Source organism: Spermophilus citellus (genome assembly GCF_964194105.1).
Source record: "Spermophilus citellus genome assembly, chromosome: 8".
In the NCBI taxonomy this organism is placed as follows: Eukaryota; Metazoa; Chordata; class Mammalia; order Rodentia; family Sciuridae; genus Spermophilus; species Spermophilus citellus.
In genome coordinates this window covers 1812548-1834951 of record NC_138189.1, presented here as the reverse complement: position 1 = coordinate 1834951, position 22404 = coordinate 1812548, and the positions used below count along the sequence as shown (strand labels likewise).

The 22404-nt window shown below is 48.8% G+C and overlaps 1 protein-coding gene across 1 annotated transcript in view; it reads right to left on the bottom strand.

The window, feature by feature from the left end:
• Positions 1 to 1694: 1694 nt before the first annotated feature.
• The window catches only part of CFAP99 (cilia and flagella associated protein 99), a 40210-nt gene continuing 19500 nt past the window's right edge, over positions 1695 to 22404 (bottom strand). Inside the window, exons 10-15 of the mRNA XM_081304205.1 lie at positions 15855 to 16059; positions 6800 to 6941; positions 6404 to 6555; positions 5635 to 5840; positions 3439 to 3598; positions 1695 to 3345 (exon numbers count right to left, since the gene is read on the bottom strand). Coding sequence (XP_081160331.1) covers positions 3229 to 3345; positions 3439 to 3598; positions 5635 to 5840; positions 6404 to 6555; positions 6800 to 6941; positions 15855 to 16059 — 982 coding nt within the window. The 3' untranslated portion in view covers positions 1695 to 3228. The remainder of the gene's footprint in view (positions 3346 to 3438; positions 3599 to 5634; positions 5841 to 6403; positions 6556 to 6799; positions 6942 to 15854; positions 16060 to 22404) is intronic.

Below are 22404 nucleotides of genomic sequence, written 5' to 3'. Positions count from 1 at the left end.
GCAAGAGAGCTGTCCCCAAAGCCTGGGAAAGGAGTGGGGAGAGCTGGGCATTCCCGGGAGACCGAAGACTGGTGCCCCAGTGTGTCAGGAGCACGGGGAGGGAGGGCGAGAATCAGTCTGGGAAGGCCCAGGTGCCAAGTCCGGACAATCTTGTGGGCAAGGGGTACCAGAAAAGGAAGAGTGAAGGGAAAAGCATTCTTCCCCAGGATGGGCCTAGGAAAGGGCCAAGGCCCAGGCAGAGCACAGGAGGTCTCAGGGGCATCTTGTAGACTCCAAGTGTCCATAGAGTGCTGTCCCTGGATCCCCCTGCTTAAGTTTGAAAAGCAGCTCCATCGTTGGGGCAAGTCTCAGAAGTTCCCTCACCTCTTATATGGAGATAGTAATTGTACCTACTTCAGAAGAAGAATGTGGAAGGTTGGATTCAGCAGCCCTGCCCGAGTGCATGCAAGCCCCTGCTTGGGATGGCCTGCCAGAATCAAATAGAGAATGAAGAGGTTTTCTTTTTTTTCTTTTCTTTTTTTTTAATGAAAGCAAAGGACTACAATTTATTTATTTTATTTATTTTTTTTAAGAGAGTGAGAGAGGAGGGAGAGAGAGAGGGAGAATTTTTAATATTTATTTTTTAGTTCTCGGCGGACACAACATCTTTGTTGGTATGTGGTGCTGAGGATCGAACCCGGGCCGCACGCATGCCAGGCGAGCTCGCTACCACTTGAGCCACATCCCCAGCCCCTGAAGAGGTTTTCTTGAGCTCTGAATTTGGGAATGGATTTAAAATCAAGACAAACAAAACCACTGATCTTGTCCTTGTCCTAAAACACCCAGATCAGCTACTGAATCTCTGTATGTTCAAATCTCTGAAGGTTCAAAAGAGCCTTATTGTGTTTTTTGGCTAGCCTGCATTCAGGCAAAAGCTCAGCTCTCTGGGTGGTTCAGCCAAGAAAGGTCCAGAAAGAGCATTGAAAGCAACAGCTGGATCTTATGTCCCTCTAGGTGGTCCCCTGTCTTGGGAAACTTGAATCTCAAAGGACCCATGCAGGGAGAGGGAGGCAGGAGTCCCCACTGTGATGGTTCTTGAGTGCATATCAGGGAGCTGTTGCTTTGAGACAAGCCACCAAAGCCCAATATTTTAAACAACAAGTGTTTATTGTTGCTCAGTTGGGAGTGTAGAATTCTGGTCCTGGCCGCCCTCACATGTGGGAGATGGGGTGGGAGTGTCTGCTGGTTGCAGAATGATCTAGAATGGACTCAGGACAACTGGCTCTCCTTCACAAGTTTCAGCTGTCTTATCCCAAAAGGCCACCCAGGTTCACTGGGGCCTGGTAGGCTTCTAAGTGAACAAGTGGAACCTCCAAGACCATTTTAGTTCCAGGCTCTGAGCTGGTACAAGGCTACTTATGCTGCATTCTTTTGGTCCAAGTGAGTCTCCAATCCAAACTAGGTTCAGAGATTGAGGAATATAGACTTCACCTGTTGATGGGAATGGTAAAGTCACAAGGCAAAGAGTTATGGGTACAGGGAGACATTCTGCCACAGCTTTAGGGAATGACCCCAGGCCTACTCCCACTCATGTAGATGGAGCAGTTTCCCACAAGCTAGCTCTTAGAACAGGACTGGAGAGGGGACCTAGTTGACTCCCAATCACCATTGTTGCCAAGAGCATCCACAATTTATGTTGGGGACCTTGCTGACTGCCAATCAACATTGTTGCCAAGAGCATCCACAATTTATGTTGGGGACCTTGCTGACTGCCAATCAACATTGTTGCCAAGAGCATCCACAGTGTTGGTCTGCCTTATCTCTGCTCTGCCCAGAGGCAAGCCTAATAGGTGAAGGTGAAGGACAGTTTCCTCCCTTGCCACAGCCTTGCTGCAGGCAACCATACAGACCTGCCCCCATTGCAGAAGGCTGGCTTAACAGGAACTCCTTCAAGCCTGGAGACATATTCAACATTCCTGAAACAAACTGCTACCAGCTTGGAGATAGAACTCCTGCATCAGGCATGTCCTGAAGTCCATTTGCCTTTGGCTTGCCACTTAGGGGAGCTGGTAAATCCTTTTGAATCCTTCAGAGCTCCTGAAAGTCTGTCTGGACCAATCATCAGGGTATTCCCTCAATATCAAATGAAATGGATTTGAATAGCACAACACAGGATATAAAGAGATTTTTTTTCATTAAATGAAATTTAATCTATTCTCAGCTCTGATTCAACAGGGAGATGGGAATTTCTCTTTACCAACCTGGGTTGTGGGAAAGTTCTGGAGTTCTAATACAATTCAGAATATTGGAGTAGGACTCTGACCCTTAAATCTGTTCTTGTCACTGCTGATGTGTGCTTTCCTGATCTGAAAGTGCTCAGAGGCCCAGCCTCCATTGCTGAGGTACCAGCTCTGCAGGTCAAAGGAGAATGGGAAAGTATGTCCCTCTCCTGAATATTTATCCATCTGAGAGTTTCTAGCCCCTCCCTTACTGCACCCCACCCCACGGACTGTCCACATTCTATCCTTTTAGTGAGCAGCAGCATGATGTGCTCTGTTCTAGAGGGCCAGGAGGCTCTTACTCCACAGGCCTGTTCTCAAGGTCACTCCTTCTCCAGCCAACAAATCAGTCCTGGTCCCTGCACTGGACCACCTGTTTCCCAGTGGCCCCAACCTTGTTGATTCCGGGCTCCTTCAGTACTCTGTAAAGTCACCCATGCTTAGCTCTGGGTCTGGCTCTGAGCACCAATGGTCTCATCAATGAAATGAGAATGGGCCAGAGTTTCTATGTGTCCAAAATCGCAGATTACATGATAAGGCATGGGAAGGGCCAGAATGGTACCACAGCACAACTGCACACAGGATCTTAGGTTCTCAGGTGAAGCCACTGGGTCTGGATAGCGGGTGGGGACTCCAGTGCTGATGATGTTCTGGAGCGGGGAGGGGGATAAAGGGGGACTTGGGAATGCTGACTTGCTGGGCCCTGAGGAAGGGCTAGGGTCTGGGCCCGAGGTCCAATTCAGCATATTAAAATGCAGGTGGGAAGTTACATTTGAATTCCAAATAAAGAACGGATACTGGTTTTCTTTCACATGGTGACTGGGCGGCCTGCCTTTTCTATCACAACACCGCTCGCGCAGATGCGGGCTGGGGAACAGAGGGCTGGGCGCGGTCGCGGGCAGCACGCGGGGGGTCAGGGAGGTCTAGGGTCACGGGGCGGGTATGGCGGCCCGGGCGCAGGGCGCGCGGCTCAGGCAGCCTCTAGGCGGCGCGCCGGTGCGATCGCCGAATCCCGGCGCTGCAGGGCCCGCAGCCTACGCTCGCGGCTCCTCTCCAGCTCCAGCCAGTGCTGCGCTTCCAGCTGCGCCTGCGGGCGGGGGGCGGTGTTGGCATGAGCAGGGCACGCCAGGGCGGCGGCCGAGACCAAGCCCGAGCTCGCCTTGGCTCCCCGAAAGCTCACCGGTGACTGGCGGCGCTCAGTCCGCGGCGCAGGCAGGTGCAGCGAGGCCGCCTGCCGGCGGCGCTCCGCCACCCTCTCCTGGATCCTGCGCTGCAGCTCCAGCACGCGCTCGTCTTGGGAGGCCGCGCCCGTCACCGCCTGGGCTTTCTTCTGCTCCCACCTGGCCAGCGACAGATTGGGTTTAGGAGTGGCGGTCTGAAACCCGGCACCGCCCGGGGCAGGGTCACCTTGCACAGGGTTGGCCTGGGGTCCTGCCAGCATCGCTGCCCTTATGTTTCTTTTAAAAAAAATATTACATTCATCCGGGAGTGGTGGCGCACGGCTGTAATACTAGCGACAGGGGAGACTGAGACAGTTGGATCACAAATTCAAGGCCAGACTCAGCAACTTGGTCTCAAAATATAAAAAGGGGAGCTGGATTTAGCTCAATTGGTAGAGTGCTTGCCTTGAATGATGCACAAGGCCCTGGGTTCAATCCCCAGAACCAACAAAACCAAATAAAATAAAATAAAAAAGTCTAGGGATGTAGCACAGTGGTAAAGCGCCTCCAGGTTCAATCTCCTGGAGTTTGGAGGGAGGGTTAGTATGCGAAAGCCCCTTTTATCTCACTCTCTTCTTGACTCTCTTGTGCCTAGAGGTCCTTGTGCTTAGAGGTGACTACTGCTGGGGCTGGGATTGTGGCTCAGTGGTATAGCATTTGCCTTGCATGTGTGACGAACTGGGTTTGATTCTCAGCACCGCATATAAATAAGTGAATAAAATAAAGGTCTGTCAACAACTAAAAATTAAAAAAAAAAAAGAGGTGACTACTGCTAATTTCTGTGGTGTGTGTCCTTGCACACTGTCTCCACACATAGGCAATTTCCCTGTTTCATCAGTAGGTCTTGTTCCCTGCCAGAGTTGACAGTAACTGCACATCACAGTGTAGTGCATGTGTGGGTTCTTACTCCTATGTCTACACTCCCTGTTGACTGTCCTGTCCCCCCGCCAAGAAAAATGCTCCTGCTGAATTACTGCTGTTGGGGCTGGTTGCACACATGGGGTAGGGCTCCAGAAACTTGTTATCCAGAGTAGGGCCCTTGGAGACACTCTAACAACTGCTTTTGGGGTCAGCTGGGACCAGGTCAGCAGCTGGGAAGTGGTGAAGTTTCCAGGATGTGTACCACTGTGGGACCTGCTGTGGCCTGCAGCCCTCCCTGAGCAGTCCCTAGTTGCATGTGCTTTATCTGAATTGCAGCCAGAGCAGCAAGTGGCTCAGAGGACCAAGGGTGATGGATTTCTCCCAGTGACAATGAATTACTCTTTTCTCTTTTCTCCATCAGACCTGTCTTCACACACCACCCCATTCCCACTCTGGGGCCCAGTGTGCTCTGCTGTAATAGTGAGGGTATTAAGGCATGGGGGACCAAGCCAAGATTCAAAGGCTAGCATGACCCTGGTTAGAATGGGGAGATACCTACCTGTGCCTGACTGGGTTGCCAAGTGACAAGCGCATGGGGCTGGAAAAAGTCATCATAGTGTCCCCAGAAGCAAAAAGCAAAAAGGTATATGTGTGTGTGTGTGTGTGTGTGTGTGTGTGTGTGTGTGTGTGCGTGGCAGCGCACACATGCACATATACATGCACATTCATATGCTGTGTTTGATCCAGACCCTGGTGTAAAAAAAAAAAAAAAATTACAGCAAACAATCTTTAAAAGGTTTTAGTGGTCTTAGGATGCCTGGAAAAATGTGAATACAGAGGGGTCATTTAAAAGATGTTGGGATTTTTTTGTTACCTTTCCTGGTTGTGCCAGTGCTTTGGTTATGTAGGACACTCTTCTTTTTTTAGAAGATGCATACTACATTTTTCAGGAATGAAGCATCTGATTGATGCCTGCAACTACTTCCAAATGGCTGTGCAGGCAAATAAATAGCTAGCTGGTTAGATGAAGCACATATGGCAGAAGGTTGTGCACATGGCCTAGGTACAAAGTGGTTGTATTTAGGTCATGGGCATGGAAGCCATCACCGCATGATCCCCACCATTTCTGTAGACCTGAGAATCATCCACTAAACTAGGAGATGTGGAGGGATTTCCTGCAAGGGGCCTGCCTGGCAGGAGGGTGGAGACTGCTTCAAGGAGACCCCCTCTGGGGAATAACTGGCTTGCTGTTCCTTGCGCACCTGGAGGCACCCTTCTGGGTTTCAGGTACCTACCTCATGGCCGCAGTTTTCCCCATGGCCTTGCGGCACAGTGAAATCTGCTCCAATGTGTTCAGTAGCTCCTGGCTCTTGGTACGCTTGTCCTGGATGATTTGATCTCGCTTCTCCTCCTCCTCACGCCTCTGGGTATCTCTGAGCAGGGCCAGTCGCTCTCGCAGCTCCACAACAGACATCTCCCCCTCCACACCATACCCGGGGATCTGCCAGATGGCAGGGGAGGCTCCAAGCTGGCAGCTATGCAGCCTGCCCCCTGCCCTGCCTGCCTTCCTTCTGTTTCCATTCTGCCTCTGTAACATGCCCCTGTCTAGCTTCTCCAGCTGGAGCCCACTCTGTATCCCACACTGGCTGGACACCCTAGCAGGTGCCCCTTACCCCATGGGGCCAGACCCCAAAGCCAGCTCTCATGGTACCTCCTGTGCTGCCTCTCATCCCATGAACCTAGCTCCTTCCTGATTTCTCACATGTTTCCAAGAAACTGTCCTCTTAGCCTCCGGATCTATCCAGTCCCAGCCATCTGCACACCTTGCTCTCCCTGCATTGCCCTTCCCACCTGCCTCAGGGGTTGCAGGGGTCCAGTCTGGTGTCTGTCTTACCAGCAGGTCCAGGCCTACAGCACCCTGAGTGCTGCTGAGTCCACTGCTGGTGGTGCCCCCACTCCATGAATTTGGGGATGGGCAAGCTCTGGCTTGGTGGGAATTCTGGACTTGCTGTTCCCAGCACAGAGAATCACGCAGGGTATGAGTTCTGGGGGCTGTGTCCTCACCTGGGTCAGGTCCACCAGCTTGCCCTTGCGTGTGGGCTGTGTCTCCAGTGCACGCAGCTGCGAGATGAGTTCACAGCGACGCCTCTGCTCCTCCCTGGCTGCCTCTGAACTTCGCTGCAGCATCTCCCGGCTCTCCTCCATTACCTCCTGAACTTGGGGACCAAGCAGAGTGCTGAGGGCATCCAAGAGTGCCTGGATGGCACTGGACAGAATCCACCTCCCCCTGGGAATTTCATGTTCAGTTTCTGACCAAGTGAGTCATCCTGGGAGGACCTGTCCAGTCCCAGCCCACCCTCCAGTGACCACAGCAGCTCACTCAGCAGGATGTTGGCCTAGGACCCAAGCAGGGAAGAATGGAGCCCAGCAGACCTCCAGGAACCTGGCTCCTTGCCATACCTATCTGCCGTCGGCCCTTCACAAGCTTCATCTGAGCCACTTTGACATTCTTCTGTGCCTCTGTCACTTGTTCCACCAGCTCCTTCATGGACTTGGCCTCTCTGAGCCTCCTCTTGGCACACTGCAGCATCAGCTCAGCTGTCTGCTCAGAGGACTCATGATTGTCAGAGCCCAGCCAGGCTCTCCTCCCATCCTGACCCAGGCCTGCCCTGACACCCCAGGGCTGGCAGTTTCTGGGGGGTCCTCTTAAGGTTGGAGAAGTCCCCCTGACATCTTCCTCCCTCCCTGTGTGATCCTGGGGCTGAATTTGTTAAGCCACCCGGTCTGGGCTGCCCTGGAGTCAGAGTGCATACGGTAATGTAAAATAAATGCTCAGAATGGAGACAGCAGGGTGGGGAGGATACAGAACCTTTGCAGCTTTTCTGTAAATCTTAGGTCTGTCCTAAAGTGAAAGGTTTATTTAAAAAAAAAAATTACTGTAGAGGGGCTCAGCCTTTGGGTTCAATCCCCTGGGACCAAAAAAGAAAAAGAATTAGAAAATAATTTTGTTGTTATTGTGGGTATTGAACCCAGGACCTTGCACACGTTATGCACATGCTCCACTGCTAGCCTGCACCCCAGCACCACTTTTGAAATTTTGTAACACGTCAGAGAAATGCTTATGTGGAAGTAGGAGATGAAGAGAAAAAGTGGCTTCTCTCAAGGAGGTAGAGAGGCACCAAAGGTGCCTGGTTCTGTGGCTCCCCAGCTTGGCCACACTGTCAGGGACGGGCAACCAAAGGCTGGAGATCACTCCACAGCAGGGAGACAGCAAGAGCTTCGTGTGGGAGTAAGAAAGAGGAGACTTCTGGCCAAGCAGTGCCTCTCACCTGTTATAAATGCACACAGAATTGGGAAGTGGCTCACATCCTTGGAGAAGACACTAACTTGGGGGCAAAACTTCCTGGATGTTCAGTTCTATCTCCCTTAGCCTTGACCAGCTGTGTGACCTCAGGTAAATTCTGGGTCTTCCTGGGCTTCAGTTTTTTCCTTCCTTCCTTCCTTCCTTCCTTCCTTCCTCCCTCCCTCCCTCCCTCCCTTCCTTCCTTCCTTCTTTTTTTTTATATTTTTTTAAGAGAGAGTGAGAGAGGAGAGAGAGAGAGAGAGAGAGAGAGAGAGAGAGAGAGAGAGAGAGAGAGAGAGAGAGAATTTTTAATATTTATTTTTTAGTTCTCGGCGGACACAACATCTTTGTTGGTATGTGGTGCTGAGGATCGAACCCGGGCCGCACGCATGCCAGGCGAGCGCGCTACCGCTTGAGCCACATCCCCAGCCCCCTTCCTTCCTTCTTAATGGTGCAGAGAGATAAGCATTCTACCAACTAAGCTATATTCCCAGCCTTCAGTTTTTTTTTTTATTAAAATTTTTGTTTTAAAAATTTTGGGGGTTTTCAGTGTCTTTGCTGGGAAATCAGAGGCCGTATCCCTTCCTTGGCTGCATGGAGCACAGCACACAGAATGGGGCAAGGGCTCACTGCCCTCTCAGTGGCAGCATGGGCATCAGTACAGCATCAGGGAGAAGAAAGGAGAGCACAGGGCAGGGGCCATAAATGTGCAGCCACCTGGCCAGGCTGGCAGTGAGGTGGAGGTCGCCACAGATGAGTTAGCGAGAGCCACAGCTGGCCCAAGCCAGGATCGATGCCTGGCTGCATCTGAAGGAAGCCCAGGACCACCTTCTGCCTGGAGTTGCTCAGAGGCCAGCAGCCTGCCGTACGTCCCCGGTCCCTGTCTGGAGGTCCATCAGGTCCCGCAGACCTCATCCTGCTACCACAGAGTGCCACTGCACTAGGACTGCATGTGGAGCTGGCCCCACAGGTTCAAGCCCCTGCAGTGGCAGAGCACTTGTCTAGTGCACACAAGGCCGCCGCTTGGATTCCCAGCTCCAAAAAAAAGCAAGACAAAACAAAACCAGAACATGCTGGACAGGATTTACGTGACCAGAGCCAAATGGAAAAGTGCTGCAAGTGCTGCCAAATTAAATGGGCTAATGCTTGGTAAAATGTATCTACACAACAGTCCCCATGACAACTGGCCTGCAAAGGCTCTTCCCCAGTGGACCTGCTGTTGACACTGGCACAGGCACTCTGCATTCAACCCACTGTGCCAATGGGTTAAAAAGCTTTATTCAACATGACTGATTATTCTCATTGTTAAGGAGTTAAGGATGACAGAAGCCATGTTGGGGTCTCCTGATCACAGTGCTCCTGCCCCACAAAGCCTCTCACCAGACTGCACCTTTCTTGCTCCCAGCTCTGGCTTCCAGGGCCCTGCTTTGATGGGCTATGTCCCTCCAGGTGGCCCTCATAAGGCAACTTAGGAGGTTCTTCAGGTCCTTCTCTGGTCTGGGCAAGGAGAGTGCCTGGCTGCTGCTGCAGTGCTGCCCTCCTGTCCCTGCACCACCTCTCGGCTTCCACATAGGTCTAGGCTCCTCTCTGTGGCTTTCAAACTCCAGGGAATGTCACAGGGATTAACCTCAGGCGTGCAAAGGTGAATTGACAGGAAGAAATTACTGGGCTAAGGATGTGAGGATGCATAATTCTAAATATGCATGCACCAAACAACAGAGCTACAAAATATGTGAAGCAAATGAGCACTTGCCTAGCATGCATGAGGCCCTGGGTTCTATCCCTGGTATAAAAAAAAATAGAGAGAGAAAGAGAGAAATGATCAAAATGATGCACTAGGGAGGGGAAAATACAATCATATGTGCAGCTGCTGAAAAAGCTGTTCTTAAAACTCAACACTGGGGGCTGGGGATGTGGCTCAAGCGGTAGCGCGCTCGCCTGGCATGCGTGCCGCCTGGGTTCGATCCTCAGCACCACATACAAACGAAGATGTTGTGTCCACCTAGAACTAAGAAAAAATAAATAAATAAATGTTAAAAATTCTCTCTCTCTGTCCCCCTCTCTCTCTCTCACTCTCTCTTAAAAAAAAAAAAAAAAAAAAAAAAAAAAAAAACCAAAAAACTCAACACTGGGGACTTCTGGGAAGATGGAGGGCACTTTTACCTGACTCTCTCATTAGAGACACCAGCACCCCTGGCTGCTGTCTCTAATATAAACATAGGAAGACTCTGAAAGGGGAAAAGAAGGCAGACTGCTCAGGAGCCGCAGGCCTGAAACCTCACAGAGTGTGAATTCTCTGGGTTTTCTGGTGCCAGTGGAGCTGTCAACATAGTAATGCCAGTAGGTGCAAACTAAAAAAACCCACCGACGTCTGCCACTTTCTCTAGCCAAAAGACCAGGAAAAGGGCAGCCTGCAAGGACAGGATAACTCTAGAACCTAACCTCCAACTCCAGGAGGACTGCATAGAATGCTGTGTGGTCCACCTCATCCCCATCAGAGAAGACTGAGGGGGAGCCTGGGCTGGACACTCACCAGGCTGAACTAAGGTGCACCAGCTGCAAGGTGGTAGCAGAGAAGCCTGCACAGAGACCTGGGGGCTTCATGGAACTTGGACTTCCACCCACCCTTGGTGTGAACAGAGCCTCTCCCCCCACTACCTGGGGTGGCTAAAGGTGCTTTAGACAAAAAGAGTGATTAAAAGAGAGCTCTTGTTACATCAGGAAGTAAGAATGTCGGGAGCAAACACAGGTACATACAGAGACTTCCTTCTTTCCTGCCTTCTTAATTACGTCTGTGGTTGAAGCAAAAATCATAATGCTGTCTGATGTGACTCTAAATGTATGGAAAGGAAATATTTCAGACAATTCTATAAAAAGGGGAGGGCAAGGGGTGTAACATGACACCACATGTAGACTATGTCCTGTGCTGCTGTATTTGGGGTCTGGAGTGTCCCCAGGGCCATGTGTTGAAGAGTGGTCCCCCAGCCTGTGGTATCACTGGGAGACTGTGGAACCTTCAGGAGGAGGGGCCTGGTGGCAGGAAGTCAGGTCATTAGATACATGCCCTCAAAGGGGAAAGTGGGACCCTAGTTCCTTCTCTTCTTCTATCTTTTATTTCTCAGCCCCCATGAGATGAGCAGCTTTGGTCCACACCTCATGGCACACTCCTGCTGTGATGTGCAACCTTGCCACAGGCTCCAAAGTAATGGGGCCAACCAACCATGGACTGAAACCTCCAAAACTGTGAGGCAAATAAAACCTTTCTTCCTTTTAAGTAATCACAGATATTTTGTTGCAGTAACAGAAAGCTGATCAACACATGAATATATAATGCACTATCTTGAGAAACAATAAAAAAAGTAAAGAGATGTACTATAATTATATAAACACCATAACTAAATCAAAATGGAATTCTGAAAAAAATTTGCCATTGAAAGGCAACAAAAACAGAAAAACAAACAAAAAGTAGAATAAACAAAACAAAAAGTGGCAGGCTTAAACCTAGCAAAATAACTAATTACATGTAACTGGTGAATATATATCAATTAATAGCAGCAATTAGCAGATTAAAAAACAAGAAACTTCAAATATAATCACATAGACAGATTGAAAGTAAAAAGGATAGAAAATATATATCATGCACACATTAACCATTAAGCAGAGCTTTAATATCAGATAAATAGACGTCAGAACAAAGAAAATTGTTGGAGACAGAGAGGGTTATTAGATAATAATAAAAGGGTCAAGACCAGGAAGACATGGGCTGGGGATGTGGCTCAAGCGGTAGCGCGCTCGCCTGGCGTGCGTGAGGCCCGGGTTCGATCCTCAGCACCACGTACAAACAAAGATGTTGTGTCCACCGAGAACTAGAAAATAAATGTTGGAAAATTCTCTCTCTCTCTTTCTCTCTCTCTCTCTCTCTCTCTCTCTCCTCTCTCACTCTCTCTTTAAAAAAAAAAAATGACCAGGAAGACACCAATTCTAAATAGGCATGCACCAAACAACAGAGCTACAAAATATGTGAAGCAAAATCAAATAGAGCAGAAAGAAGAAGAGATAATTTCACAGTCACAACTGGAGATTGTAACACCTCTCCTCAACAACTGATAGAACAACTAGACAGAAAGTCAGCAGATGCACAGAAAAATTCACTATTGTTATGGTTTAGATATTAGGTGTCCCCCAAAAGTTCATGTGTGAAACAATGCAAGAAATTTAGAGGTGAAATGATTGAGTTACAAAGACTTAACCCAAACAGTGAATTAATCCCCCAGTAGGGATTAACTGGGTGGTAACAGTAGGTGGTAAGGTGTGGTGGGAGGAGGCAATCATTGGGGGTGTGCCTTTGGGGTACATGTTTTTTTCTGTGAAGAGCAGAGCTCTGTCTCTGTGTCCTGGTGTGATGTCCTGAGCTTCTTTCCTCCACCAGTTCTTCCGCCATGATGTTCTGCTTTCACTACGCACCTCATTCCACAGCCCTGAGGAATGAAGCTGGCCGTCTATGGAACTGAGTCCTCTGAAATTGTTAGCCCCAAAATGAACTTTTCCTTCTATGATTTTCTTGTCCCTGCAGTGAAAAAGCTGACTAAAACAAGTGCTAACCAGCAGGAGCCAGTCAATGTCCAGGAACTATCCAATGACAGCAAGCAGAGTATGTGTTCTCTTGAAGTGTTTCACATAAAACATGGCAAGATAGACAACATCCTGCTTTGCGTAGTGACACACGCCCATAATCTCAGGAACTGGTGCAGGAGGATCACAAGTTTGAGGCCAGTCACAGAAACTTTAGCAAAATCCCGCCTAAAAACAAAAATGAAAAAGACTGGGGATGTAGCTCAGTGGCTCAGTGATTGACTGCTCCTGGGTTCAATCCCCAGTATGGGGGTGGGGAGGGGAAGGAAAGGAAATCAATAATAGAAAGATGCAGGAAAGGGGCTGAGGCTGGGGCTCAGCATAGAGCACTCACCTGGCACGTGGGAGGCCCTGGGTTTGATTCTCAGCACCACATAAAAATAAATAAATAAAATAGAGGTATTGTGTCCAACTACAATTATAAAAAAATATTTTAAAAAAGAAAGACAACAGGAAAATCTCCAAATGTTTGGAATCCATACAATACACATTTCACTTCTAAATAATTCATGAAGGAAATCTCAAGTGAAATGGAAAAAAATGTGTCAAAGTGAGTGAACATAAAATAAAATACATTAAAATTAGCAAGACATAGCTAAATCAGTAAATCAAAGGTGATGCATATCTCCAAGTGCTTGCAATAGAAAGGCAGAGAATTCTCAAATCAGTAACCTAATCTCCCATCCCAAGAGCCTAGAAGAAGAACAAAATAAGCAAACAGAGGGAAGTGAAGATCAGAAACCAATTTAAAACAGCAAAACAGGGCTGGGGATGTGGCTCAAGAGGTAGCACGCTCGCCTGGCATGCGTGCGGCCCGGGTTTGATCCTCAGCACCACGTACAAACAAAGATGTGTCTGCCAAAAAAATAAATAAATAAATTTAAATAAAAAAACCCCAGCAAAACAATAGAGAAAATCATCAAAACAAAAAGCCAACTCTTTGGAAGGATGAGTAAAATTGAAAATCTCTAAACAAGAATTGCAGATCAAAAGCAAAAAGATACAAATTGGGAATACCAGGAACAAAACAAGTTTTATCATTACAGCCCCTACAGACATAAAAGGATGGTAATAGAATATCACACACAACTTCTACACACATAAATTCGACTTTGTCAAATGGATTGATTCTTCAAAATATGCAAACTGTCACAGCTTACCTAATATGAAGTAGATTGTTTGAATAGTCCTACACCCATTTGTCATCTTAAAACTTCCAAAAAAGCAATCCCCCACTAGGGGTTAAGCTCAATGGAGGAGTGCAGTGTTTAGCATTAGAAAGGTCCTGGCTTTGATCTCCAGTACAAATAAATAAGTAAATAAAATAAATTTAAAGGAAAGCAAAAGCCAATCTTCACTTTTTTTTTTTTTTTTTTTTTTTTTTGGTACCAGGGATTGAACCCAGGGGTGCTTAACCACTGAGCCACATCCCCAGCCCTTTCTAATATTCTATTTAGAGACAGGACCTCACTAAATTGCTGAGGCTGGCTTTGAACTCTGGTTTGCATGTAGAAAAATAAATTTAGGAGTGCTATAACTGCTATTAATGTTGGTAAAGTAATGTTATTATTTGATATGAGTTCTTTAATGATAATTCACCTTGGGGTAAACCCAGTTAGGGGTGGAAGTCCTCCTAGTGATATTAATATAATGAGAGTTGTCGAAGTTAGAAGGGGGAGTTTCTTTCATATATTTGAGAGGGATAGGGTGGTAGTTTTTTTGTTATAGTGAAATAATATAAATATGTTAATTGTGAGTATAATGTAAACAATTAGATTTAACATAGTTAAAGTAGGATTAAATGTAATAATTGCTATTATTCAGTTTATATGTGCAATTGATGAGTATGCTAGATTTTTTAAAATTTTCTAGTTGTAGTTGGACACAATACTTTTTATTTCACTTATTATTTTTACGTGGTGCTGAGGATTGAACCCGAGATGAGTGCTCTACAGTTGAGCCTCAACCCAGCCCCTTGCTAGAATTTTTTATAGTTGAGTTTGATTAAGTCCTCCTCAGTCTCCTAACATGATGGATAAAATCGCCCTAGATAATATTAAAGGAGAATTAATAGGTGGTGCAATTTGGTATACAATGGAGACTGGAGTGATTTTTTGTCATGTTAGTAGAATTAGTCTTGATATAAGCGGAATTCCTTGAATAACTTCTGGAATTCAAAGGTGAAATGGAGCTAGTCCTATTTTTATTGATAACACGATAGTAAATATAAATAATGAGATTTGGTTACATGAGTTGGTTAATGGGATCCTCCTGTCTTAGTCTCCCCAGCTGCTGGGATTATAGGTGTGCACTACTAGGTCTGGCTTAGAAGAAGCGAATCTTAAAATTGAATGCAAACAGTTAAAAATGGATCTAACAAAAGAAGTAATTTGGGGCTGGGGTTGTAGCTCAGTGGTAAGAACTTGCCTACCATGTGTGATGTACTGGGTTCGATCCTCAGCACCACATAAAAAATAAATAAATAAAATATGGGGCTGGGGATGTGGCTCAAGTGGTAGCGCGCTCGCCTGGCATGCGTGCGGCCCGGGTTCGATCCTCAGCACCATATACCAACAAAGATGTTGTGTCCGCCAAAACCCAAAATAAATAAATAAATAAATATTTAAAAAAATAAATAAATAAAATAAAGGTATTGTGTCCAACTATAACTAAAAATATTTTTTTAAAAAAGAGGTAATTTGGGGGCTGGGGATGTGGCTCAAGCGGTAGCGCGCTTGCCTGGCATGCGTGCGGCCCGGGTTCGATCCTCAGCACCACATACCAACAAAGATGTTGTGTCCGCCGAGAACTAGAAAATAAGTATTAAAAATTCTCTCTCTCTCCTCTCTCACTCTCTCTTAAAAAAAAAAAAAAAAAGAGGTAATTTGGGTGATCTTGGAGAGCGTGTCCTCTGACCTCAGGGACTCAGTGGGACACATCTGAGGAGAGACATGGCTACAGATTGGACCTATGAGGCCAGTGGGGGCCCTCCTTGGGCACATCTGGGAGACACTGGTAGGCACACAGGGGATGCAGGTTGGGAGCATTCACCTAGATAGTCTGTCCTTGGTGGAGAAAGAGCCAGGACTGGCACATTAGGTCTTCTAAAGTGGTAACCTGGACACCCACAAGTCCCCTCCCCCCGCAGAGCAAACATGTTACATGCAAAGGTGTCCACCACTAGAAGGTTTTGCCAGAATCTCAGGGCTTCCCCTGGGCACCCAAGGATCCATGGATCAAATCTCCCTGCTGATGGGAGTGGGAGGCAGCCTAGAGCAGAATGGCCTGATAGTCCTCTCAGCCCTGGTGACATGAAACTCCTGAAACTTGCCTGCTGGGGAAGGTACAGAGAAACCATGTCCATCCTATGGGTCTTGGAAAGAAATGATCTAGGATTAGCCTGGGAGCCAATGGCACAGGGACTGCCAGGCTGCAGCAATAGCACAGGCCTTCAGCTTTCTGCCCACCATGGCCCATGGCTCCTGAGGTCACACAGCTCAGCTGCCCCATGATCCCAGCTGCTCATATGTAGCACATCACCTCCTCTTTCTTCTGGTCTGCCTTCTGCTTGTTTTCCTGTATGAGGTTCTGCCGGGCCAGGATGGCCTCCTCATGGCTGAGCTTCCCCTGTAGCCGCCGGCACTCGCCTGCAGCCAGCTGCTCCTCCTGGTCCTTTGCTTGCATCTTCTTCTGCCACTCAAGGAACTCAGAGAAGTCCCCAGCTCCATCCACAAGCTTATCAACCCTGGGGACAGAGGGACCAAGGATCAGGTCTACTAGGAGGCCACAGGTTCCCTGGAAGGTAGTGGTCCTCATAGACATGGGCTGCTACCTACCCCCACACCCAGACACATCACCAACCTACCTACCTAGCATGTGCCACTACCTAGCACATACCACCCCTTCATCCACTTGTTTGCTATTATGGTTTGAATTTTTAATGTGCCCCCAAAAGCTCATGTGTTAGACAACGCAGGAATGTTCAGTGGTGAAATTATGAGACTTTTAATCTCATCTGTGGATTAATCCATTTGATGGGTTAATAATTTAAATGGATTACTGAGTGGTAAATGTCGTCGTCAGGTGGGGCTTGGCTGGAGGAACTAGGTTACTGAGGGCATGGCCTGGACAACATCTTCCTCCCTCCCTCCCCCACCCACTGCTTTCTAGCTGCCATGAGATGAACAGCTTTCCTCAACCTGCCCTTCCACCATGATGTCTGCCTCACCTTGAGTCCAGAGCACTGGAGTTGGCCAGCCACGGACTGAATCTTGGAAATTGTGAGCCCAAAATAAACTCAGTGCGTCACACACACTAGGCAAGCGCTCTGCCACTGAGCCCCAGCCCCAGCTCCCAACCTGGGCTGGCTTAAGTCCTTGTATTAGGTAGACAGTTTAGCCATGAGCAGGTGGGTAGGGAGGACAGTCAACTGCAATAGCTTACAGGGGGACCTCAGACATGTGCACCCAAGAGTCCACAGGCCACAGGACTAGGGTAATAAAAACTTCACAAAGCAGACAAGCAACTGGAAAATGGGAACTAGTATGCCAATCCTCCACAGGTACACTTAATTATAACCCTTAAGGGAACTATTATTTCAAGACCATGTCACACCTGTCCCTTGTGACCAGTCCTCAAACCCTCTCCTTGTAACCAGGTCATCAGGACCCTCACAAAGAAAAGTTGCTTAAGGCTCAACAGAGGGGTAATAAGCCACCTAGGGGAAAGAAAAAACAAAGCTAGAGCAAATCCTTAAAAATCCTGGCTCTGGGCTGGGGAGGTGGCTCAAGCGGTAGCGCGCTCGCCTAGCATGCGTGCGGCCCAGGTTCGACCCTCAGCACCACATACCAACAAAGATGTTGTGTCCGCCGAGAACTAAAAAATAAATATTAAAAAAATTCCCTCCCCCTCTCTCTCTCTCTCCTCTCTCTCTCAAAATAAATAAATAAATAAATAAATAAAATAAAAATCCTGGCTCTGCAAGGGCTAGTCCTCCCCGGGCAACCCCTTTGGTGCCTAAATGTCTGTACTCTAACTTTTTTTTTTCTTTTTTTATACCAGGGATTGAACCCAGGGGTACTTAACCAGTGAGCCACATCCCCAGCCCTTTTATTTTTACTTTGAGGTAGGGTCTATCAAGTTGCTTAGGGCCTCACCAAGTTGCTGAGGCTGGCTTTGAACTTGCAATTCTTCTGCCTCAGCCTCCGAGTCACTGGGATTGCAGTTGTGCACCAGGGCACTGTATTCTTACTCTTTTAATAAACTCCTGCTGTTAATTTTGAGACTTATTTGAAATTCTTCCTGAGATCATGGGAACTGGTGGCTGGGAACCCCTTACCCCTTTGGCTCTGTGGGTGGGTGCCTCTGCAGTGCTTTCACAGCCATTCACTGACCTTGTGCCTCTGGCCTCCTCCCAGCACCGACTTCCCAGGAGGTAGTACTCCCTGTAGCAGACCTCTAGCCTCCACCAGCCAAAAGACCCTAGGAGAACACCTCCGTCCTGTAGGAGAGACTTCCCTGCCTCGCTGTGGCCCACCTACCTGATGACCCCAGCCATGTACCTAGTGACAATACTGATTTATGACTCCCTCTGTTTGTTTCCTCTCCAACAGTGCAGCTTGTCATTCTGAGTAACTTGAATCCTGGGCCTTTATAACTTGCATTTATTTCTCTTAAAGCAGAATTATTTTGTCAACACCCCCTATTGCTGGAACACTCCAGATAAAATAGTTTTGTAGACAAGGTAAATGCTTGGCTTTAGGATGACCAGGATTTTTACCTGCCAAATGTGCCCACTGCCCAGATTGCGGTAAGAGTAGCAGTTAGGGGCTCCTTTTCAGGGACTCCTGTGTGAACTTACTGCTGCAAAGCTGAGCTATACTCTATGGTAATGAGCTTGAGGTGATTAACAAAAGGATGGGGAAAGGCGAGGGCATAGGCAATGGCTCCTCCCAGGAAGGCAGAACTTTCTGTTATTAAGGGCTGGGGCTGGGGCTCAGTGGTAGAGCACTTGCTTAGTACGTGTGAGGGACTGGGTTCCATCCTCAGCACCACATTAAAAAAAAAAAATAAATAAAGGTATTGTGTCCATCTATAACTAAAAAAAATTTAAAAATTCACCTTAAAAAAAAAAGTAATGTAAATCAACACTCACAGGACTGAAACTGAGCGAAAAAGAGAAAAAGGAGAGTCTCTGGTACTCATCCCAGCAGACTGGTTTTCATTAGACAGTTACCAAAAAGTGGGATCAAAAATGGAAAATGATGGGTAAAATTAGGCCCATGGTACAGCACTGTGGAAGGCTCGGTGGGACAGAGACAGCCCTTGCTTGGCCCCCGTCATTGAAGGGCTCCATATACGTATGTTCCATTTAAATTCAGAGAAGTTAAAGAGGTCAGAAGGCCAAGATCACAATGAGAAATCTGATTTGAAATCTCCTGCGAAAACAGGCAGCCATATCAAGATTGACCTTTTACATGAGAGCGGGCAAAGTGGCCTGGGGTGGAGAAGAGAAGTTACAGGGACTCATAAAATTGTAGGGGTTGACAGAATTATGACATTTGGAGGTTTTCTGTGGTGAGCAGGCTGTGCACTGCTCTGAGTGACTATGGGATGAACAGCAGCTCTCAGGCTGTGCGGGCCCTGGTGACTCCATGGTGTGTAGGACAGCAGTCCTCAGGCTGCGCCTGCCCTGAGTGACTCCATGGTGTGCAGAACAGCAGTCCTCAGGCTGCACCTGCCCTAGTGACTCCATGGTGTGCAGGACAGCAGTCCTCAGGCTGCGCCTGCCCTGGTGACTCCATGTGTGTAGAACAGCAGTCCTCAGGCTGTGCCTGCCCTAGTGACTCCATGGTGTGTAGAACAGCAGTCCTCAGGCTGCGCCTGCCCTGGTGACTCCATGGTGTGTAGGACAGCAGTCCTCAGGCTGCGCCTGCCCTGGTGACTCCATGTGTGCAGGACAGCAGTCCTCAGGCTGCTCCTGCCCTGGTGACTCCATGGGGTATAGGACAGCAGTCCTCAGGCTGCTCCTGCCCTGAGTGACTCCATGGTGTGCAGAACAGCAGTCCTCAGGCTGCACCTGCCCTGGTGACTCCATGGTGTGTAGGACAGCAGTCCTCAGGCTGCGCCTGCCCTGGTGACTCCATGGTGTGCAGAACAGCAGTCCTCAGGCTGCACCTGCCCTAGTGACTCCATGGTGTGCAGAACAGCAGTCCTCAGGCTGCACCTGCCCTAGTGACTCCATGGTGTGCAGAACAGCAGTCCTCAGGCTGCACCTGCCCTAGTGACTCCATGGTGTGCAGAACAGCAGTCCTCAGGCTGCACCTGCCCTAGTGACTCCATGGTGTGCAGAACAGCAGTCCTCAGGCTGCACCTGCCCTAGTGACTCCATGGTGTGCAGAACAGCAGTCCTCAGGCTGCACCTGCCCTAGTGACTCCATGGTGTGCAGAACAGCAGTCTTCAGGCTGCGCCTGCCCTAGTGACTCCATGGTGTGCAGAACAGCAGTCTTCAGGCTGCGCCTGCCCTGGTGACTCCATGGTGTGCAGGACAGCAGTCCTCAGGCTGCGCCTGCCCTGGTGACTCCATGGTGTGCAGAACAGCAGTCCTCAGGCTGCGCCTGCCCTGGTGACTCCATGGTGTGTAGAACAGCAGTCCTCAGGCTGCACCTGCCCTAGTGACTCCATGGTGTGCAGAACAGCAGTCCTCAGGCTGCGCCTGCCCTGAGTGACTCCATGGTGTGCAGAACAGCAGTCCTCAGGCTGCGCCTGCCCTGGTGACTCCATGGTGTGCAGGACAGCAGTCCTCAGGCTGCACCTGCCCTGGTGACTCCATGGTGTGTAGAACAGCAGTCCTCAGGCTGTGCCTGCCCTGGTGACTCCATGGTGTGCAGGACAGCAGTCCTCAGGCTGTGCCTGCCCTGGTGACTCCATGTGTGTAGGATAGCAGTCCTCAGGCTGTGCCTGCCCTGGTGACTCCATGGTGTGCAGGACAGCAGTCCTCAGGCTGCGCCTGCCCTGGTGACTCCATGTGTGTAGGATAGCAGTCCTCAGGCTGTGCCTCCCCTGGGTGACTCCATGGTGTATAAGACAGCAGTCCTCAGGCTGTGCCTCCCCTGGGTGACTCCATGGTGTGCAGGACAGCAGTCCTCAGGCTGCGCCTGCCCTGGTGACTCCATGGTGTATAAGACAGCAGTCCTTAGGCTGCGCCTGCCCTGGTGACTCCATGGTGTGCAGGACAGCAGTCCTCAGGCTGCTCCTGCCCTGGTGACTCCATGGTGTGTGGAACAGCAGTCCTCAGGCTGCGCCTACCCTGGTGACTCCATGGTGTGTGGAACAGCAGTCCTCAGGCTGCGCCTGCCCTGGTGACTCCATGGTGTGTAGAACAGCAGCTCTCAGGCTGTGCCTGTCCTGAATGACCTTATTTTGTAAAGTAGTAGTTTGCCACAAGCTACTCTATTTTCAGTACAGATGCCAAGGTGATGACCCCACAAGTTAACAACCTCCCCTGCCAGGCATCAGTATAAGGAACAAATTGATAAAAAGCACCTATTCAGGGGCTGGGGTTGTGGCTCAATGGTAGAGCACTCGCCTAGCATGCGCAAGGCACTGGGTTCGATCCTTAGCACCACATAAATGTAAAATAAAGATATTGTGTCCACCTAAAGCTAAAAAATTAATATTAAAAAAGCACCTATTCATGCCAAATTTTCTATGCAACATTGGAGAAATGCTGTCTTGGGTGTAGCACCCAGAAGTGTTCCATAATGAAATAGAGATGGGGGCTGGGGATGTGGCTCAAGCGGTAGCGCACTTGCCTGGCATGTGTGTGGCCTGGGTTCGATCCTCAGTACCACATACAAACAAAGATGTTGTGTCCGCTGAAAACTTAAAAATAAATATTAAAATTCTCTATCTCTCTCAAAAAAAAAAAAAAAAAGAAAAAGAAATAGAGATGGTTTATACAGGGTCATACCCCGGTGCCCCCCAGGGAATCAGTGGGGGGTACTGTTAAATGGGCCTCTTTCCCTAAGGGCTGACTGGCCTGGGTGAGGGACTGCTGAGTCCCACAGTACCTCGTGGATAGCTCTTGGCTGGCTGAGCAGGAGCTGCCTGGTGGGTGGGTAGCAGTTCCAAGAGGAGGAACCAGGCAGGCAGCAGGTTTGGAAAGACACTGCTCTAACTGGAGACAGGGGAAGGAGTCCTCCCCGTGGGTTGGACTGCAGTTGAAGAACTGGACAAGGGAGGGACTCCTGTTTAGGTCTTGGCTGGCTTGCAGGCAGTGGCCCAGGGCCTGGTCAGGCAGAAGGGCAATAGGACCTATCAAAGGGATATCTGACTGGGGCATGGCCTGTGGAACTCTGGGGAGCTCATTAGTGGGACGCGACACATCAGAAGAGCTCCCTTGCAAGTCTGTACAGTGACTGAATGACAAGCAGATGTCCCATGTGCTCAGCTTAGGTGGCCACCTGGGTCCACAAAATGAGAGGATGTGGGGAGCAGCAGCAGAGCAGACATGGCTGTCTAGCAGCCAGTCAGGGACCACTACAGGGACAGAGGGGGACACTCAGGCAATAATCCACCTATCATCCCTAAAAATATGGTATGTGGAAAGGATAGAGAAACCTGAGGCCTCAAGCCCCACCTTGTCATTCCTTAAAATTGGCAGCATTTCCCTTTCTCCCTCCCCCTAACTTTTCTCAACAATCTTATTGCAAGGTCCAAGATGACCATAAGACCAGATGCACCATAAAAGCCAGATATTGGTATCTCTGAGTAAACTAAGCAACTAAGGATCCAAATCCTCTACAAGGAGGGAATTCTTTAACACACACACACACACACACACACACACACACACACACACACGATGAGTGAGAGATGCCAGACCCTAGCTCTTCACAGTAACCTGATAAAAGGCTGGCCCTTCCTTTGCTCAGGGCAGCCTGATGTCTTGCTCCCAGGACTGTCTCCCCTTTCCTGGACTGTACCCCTCTTCCCCAGTTAAACCTAGGCCTAGGTTCATGCTCCTTGCCTTAGCTTCCTTTCTACTGCTACTGGGTCATCAGTGCCCAAAGAACTGCTTTGTCTGCC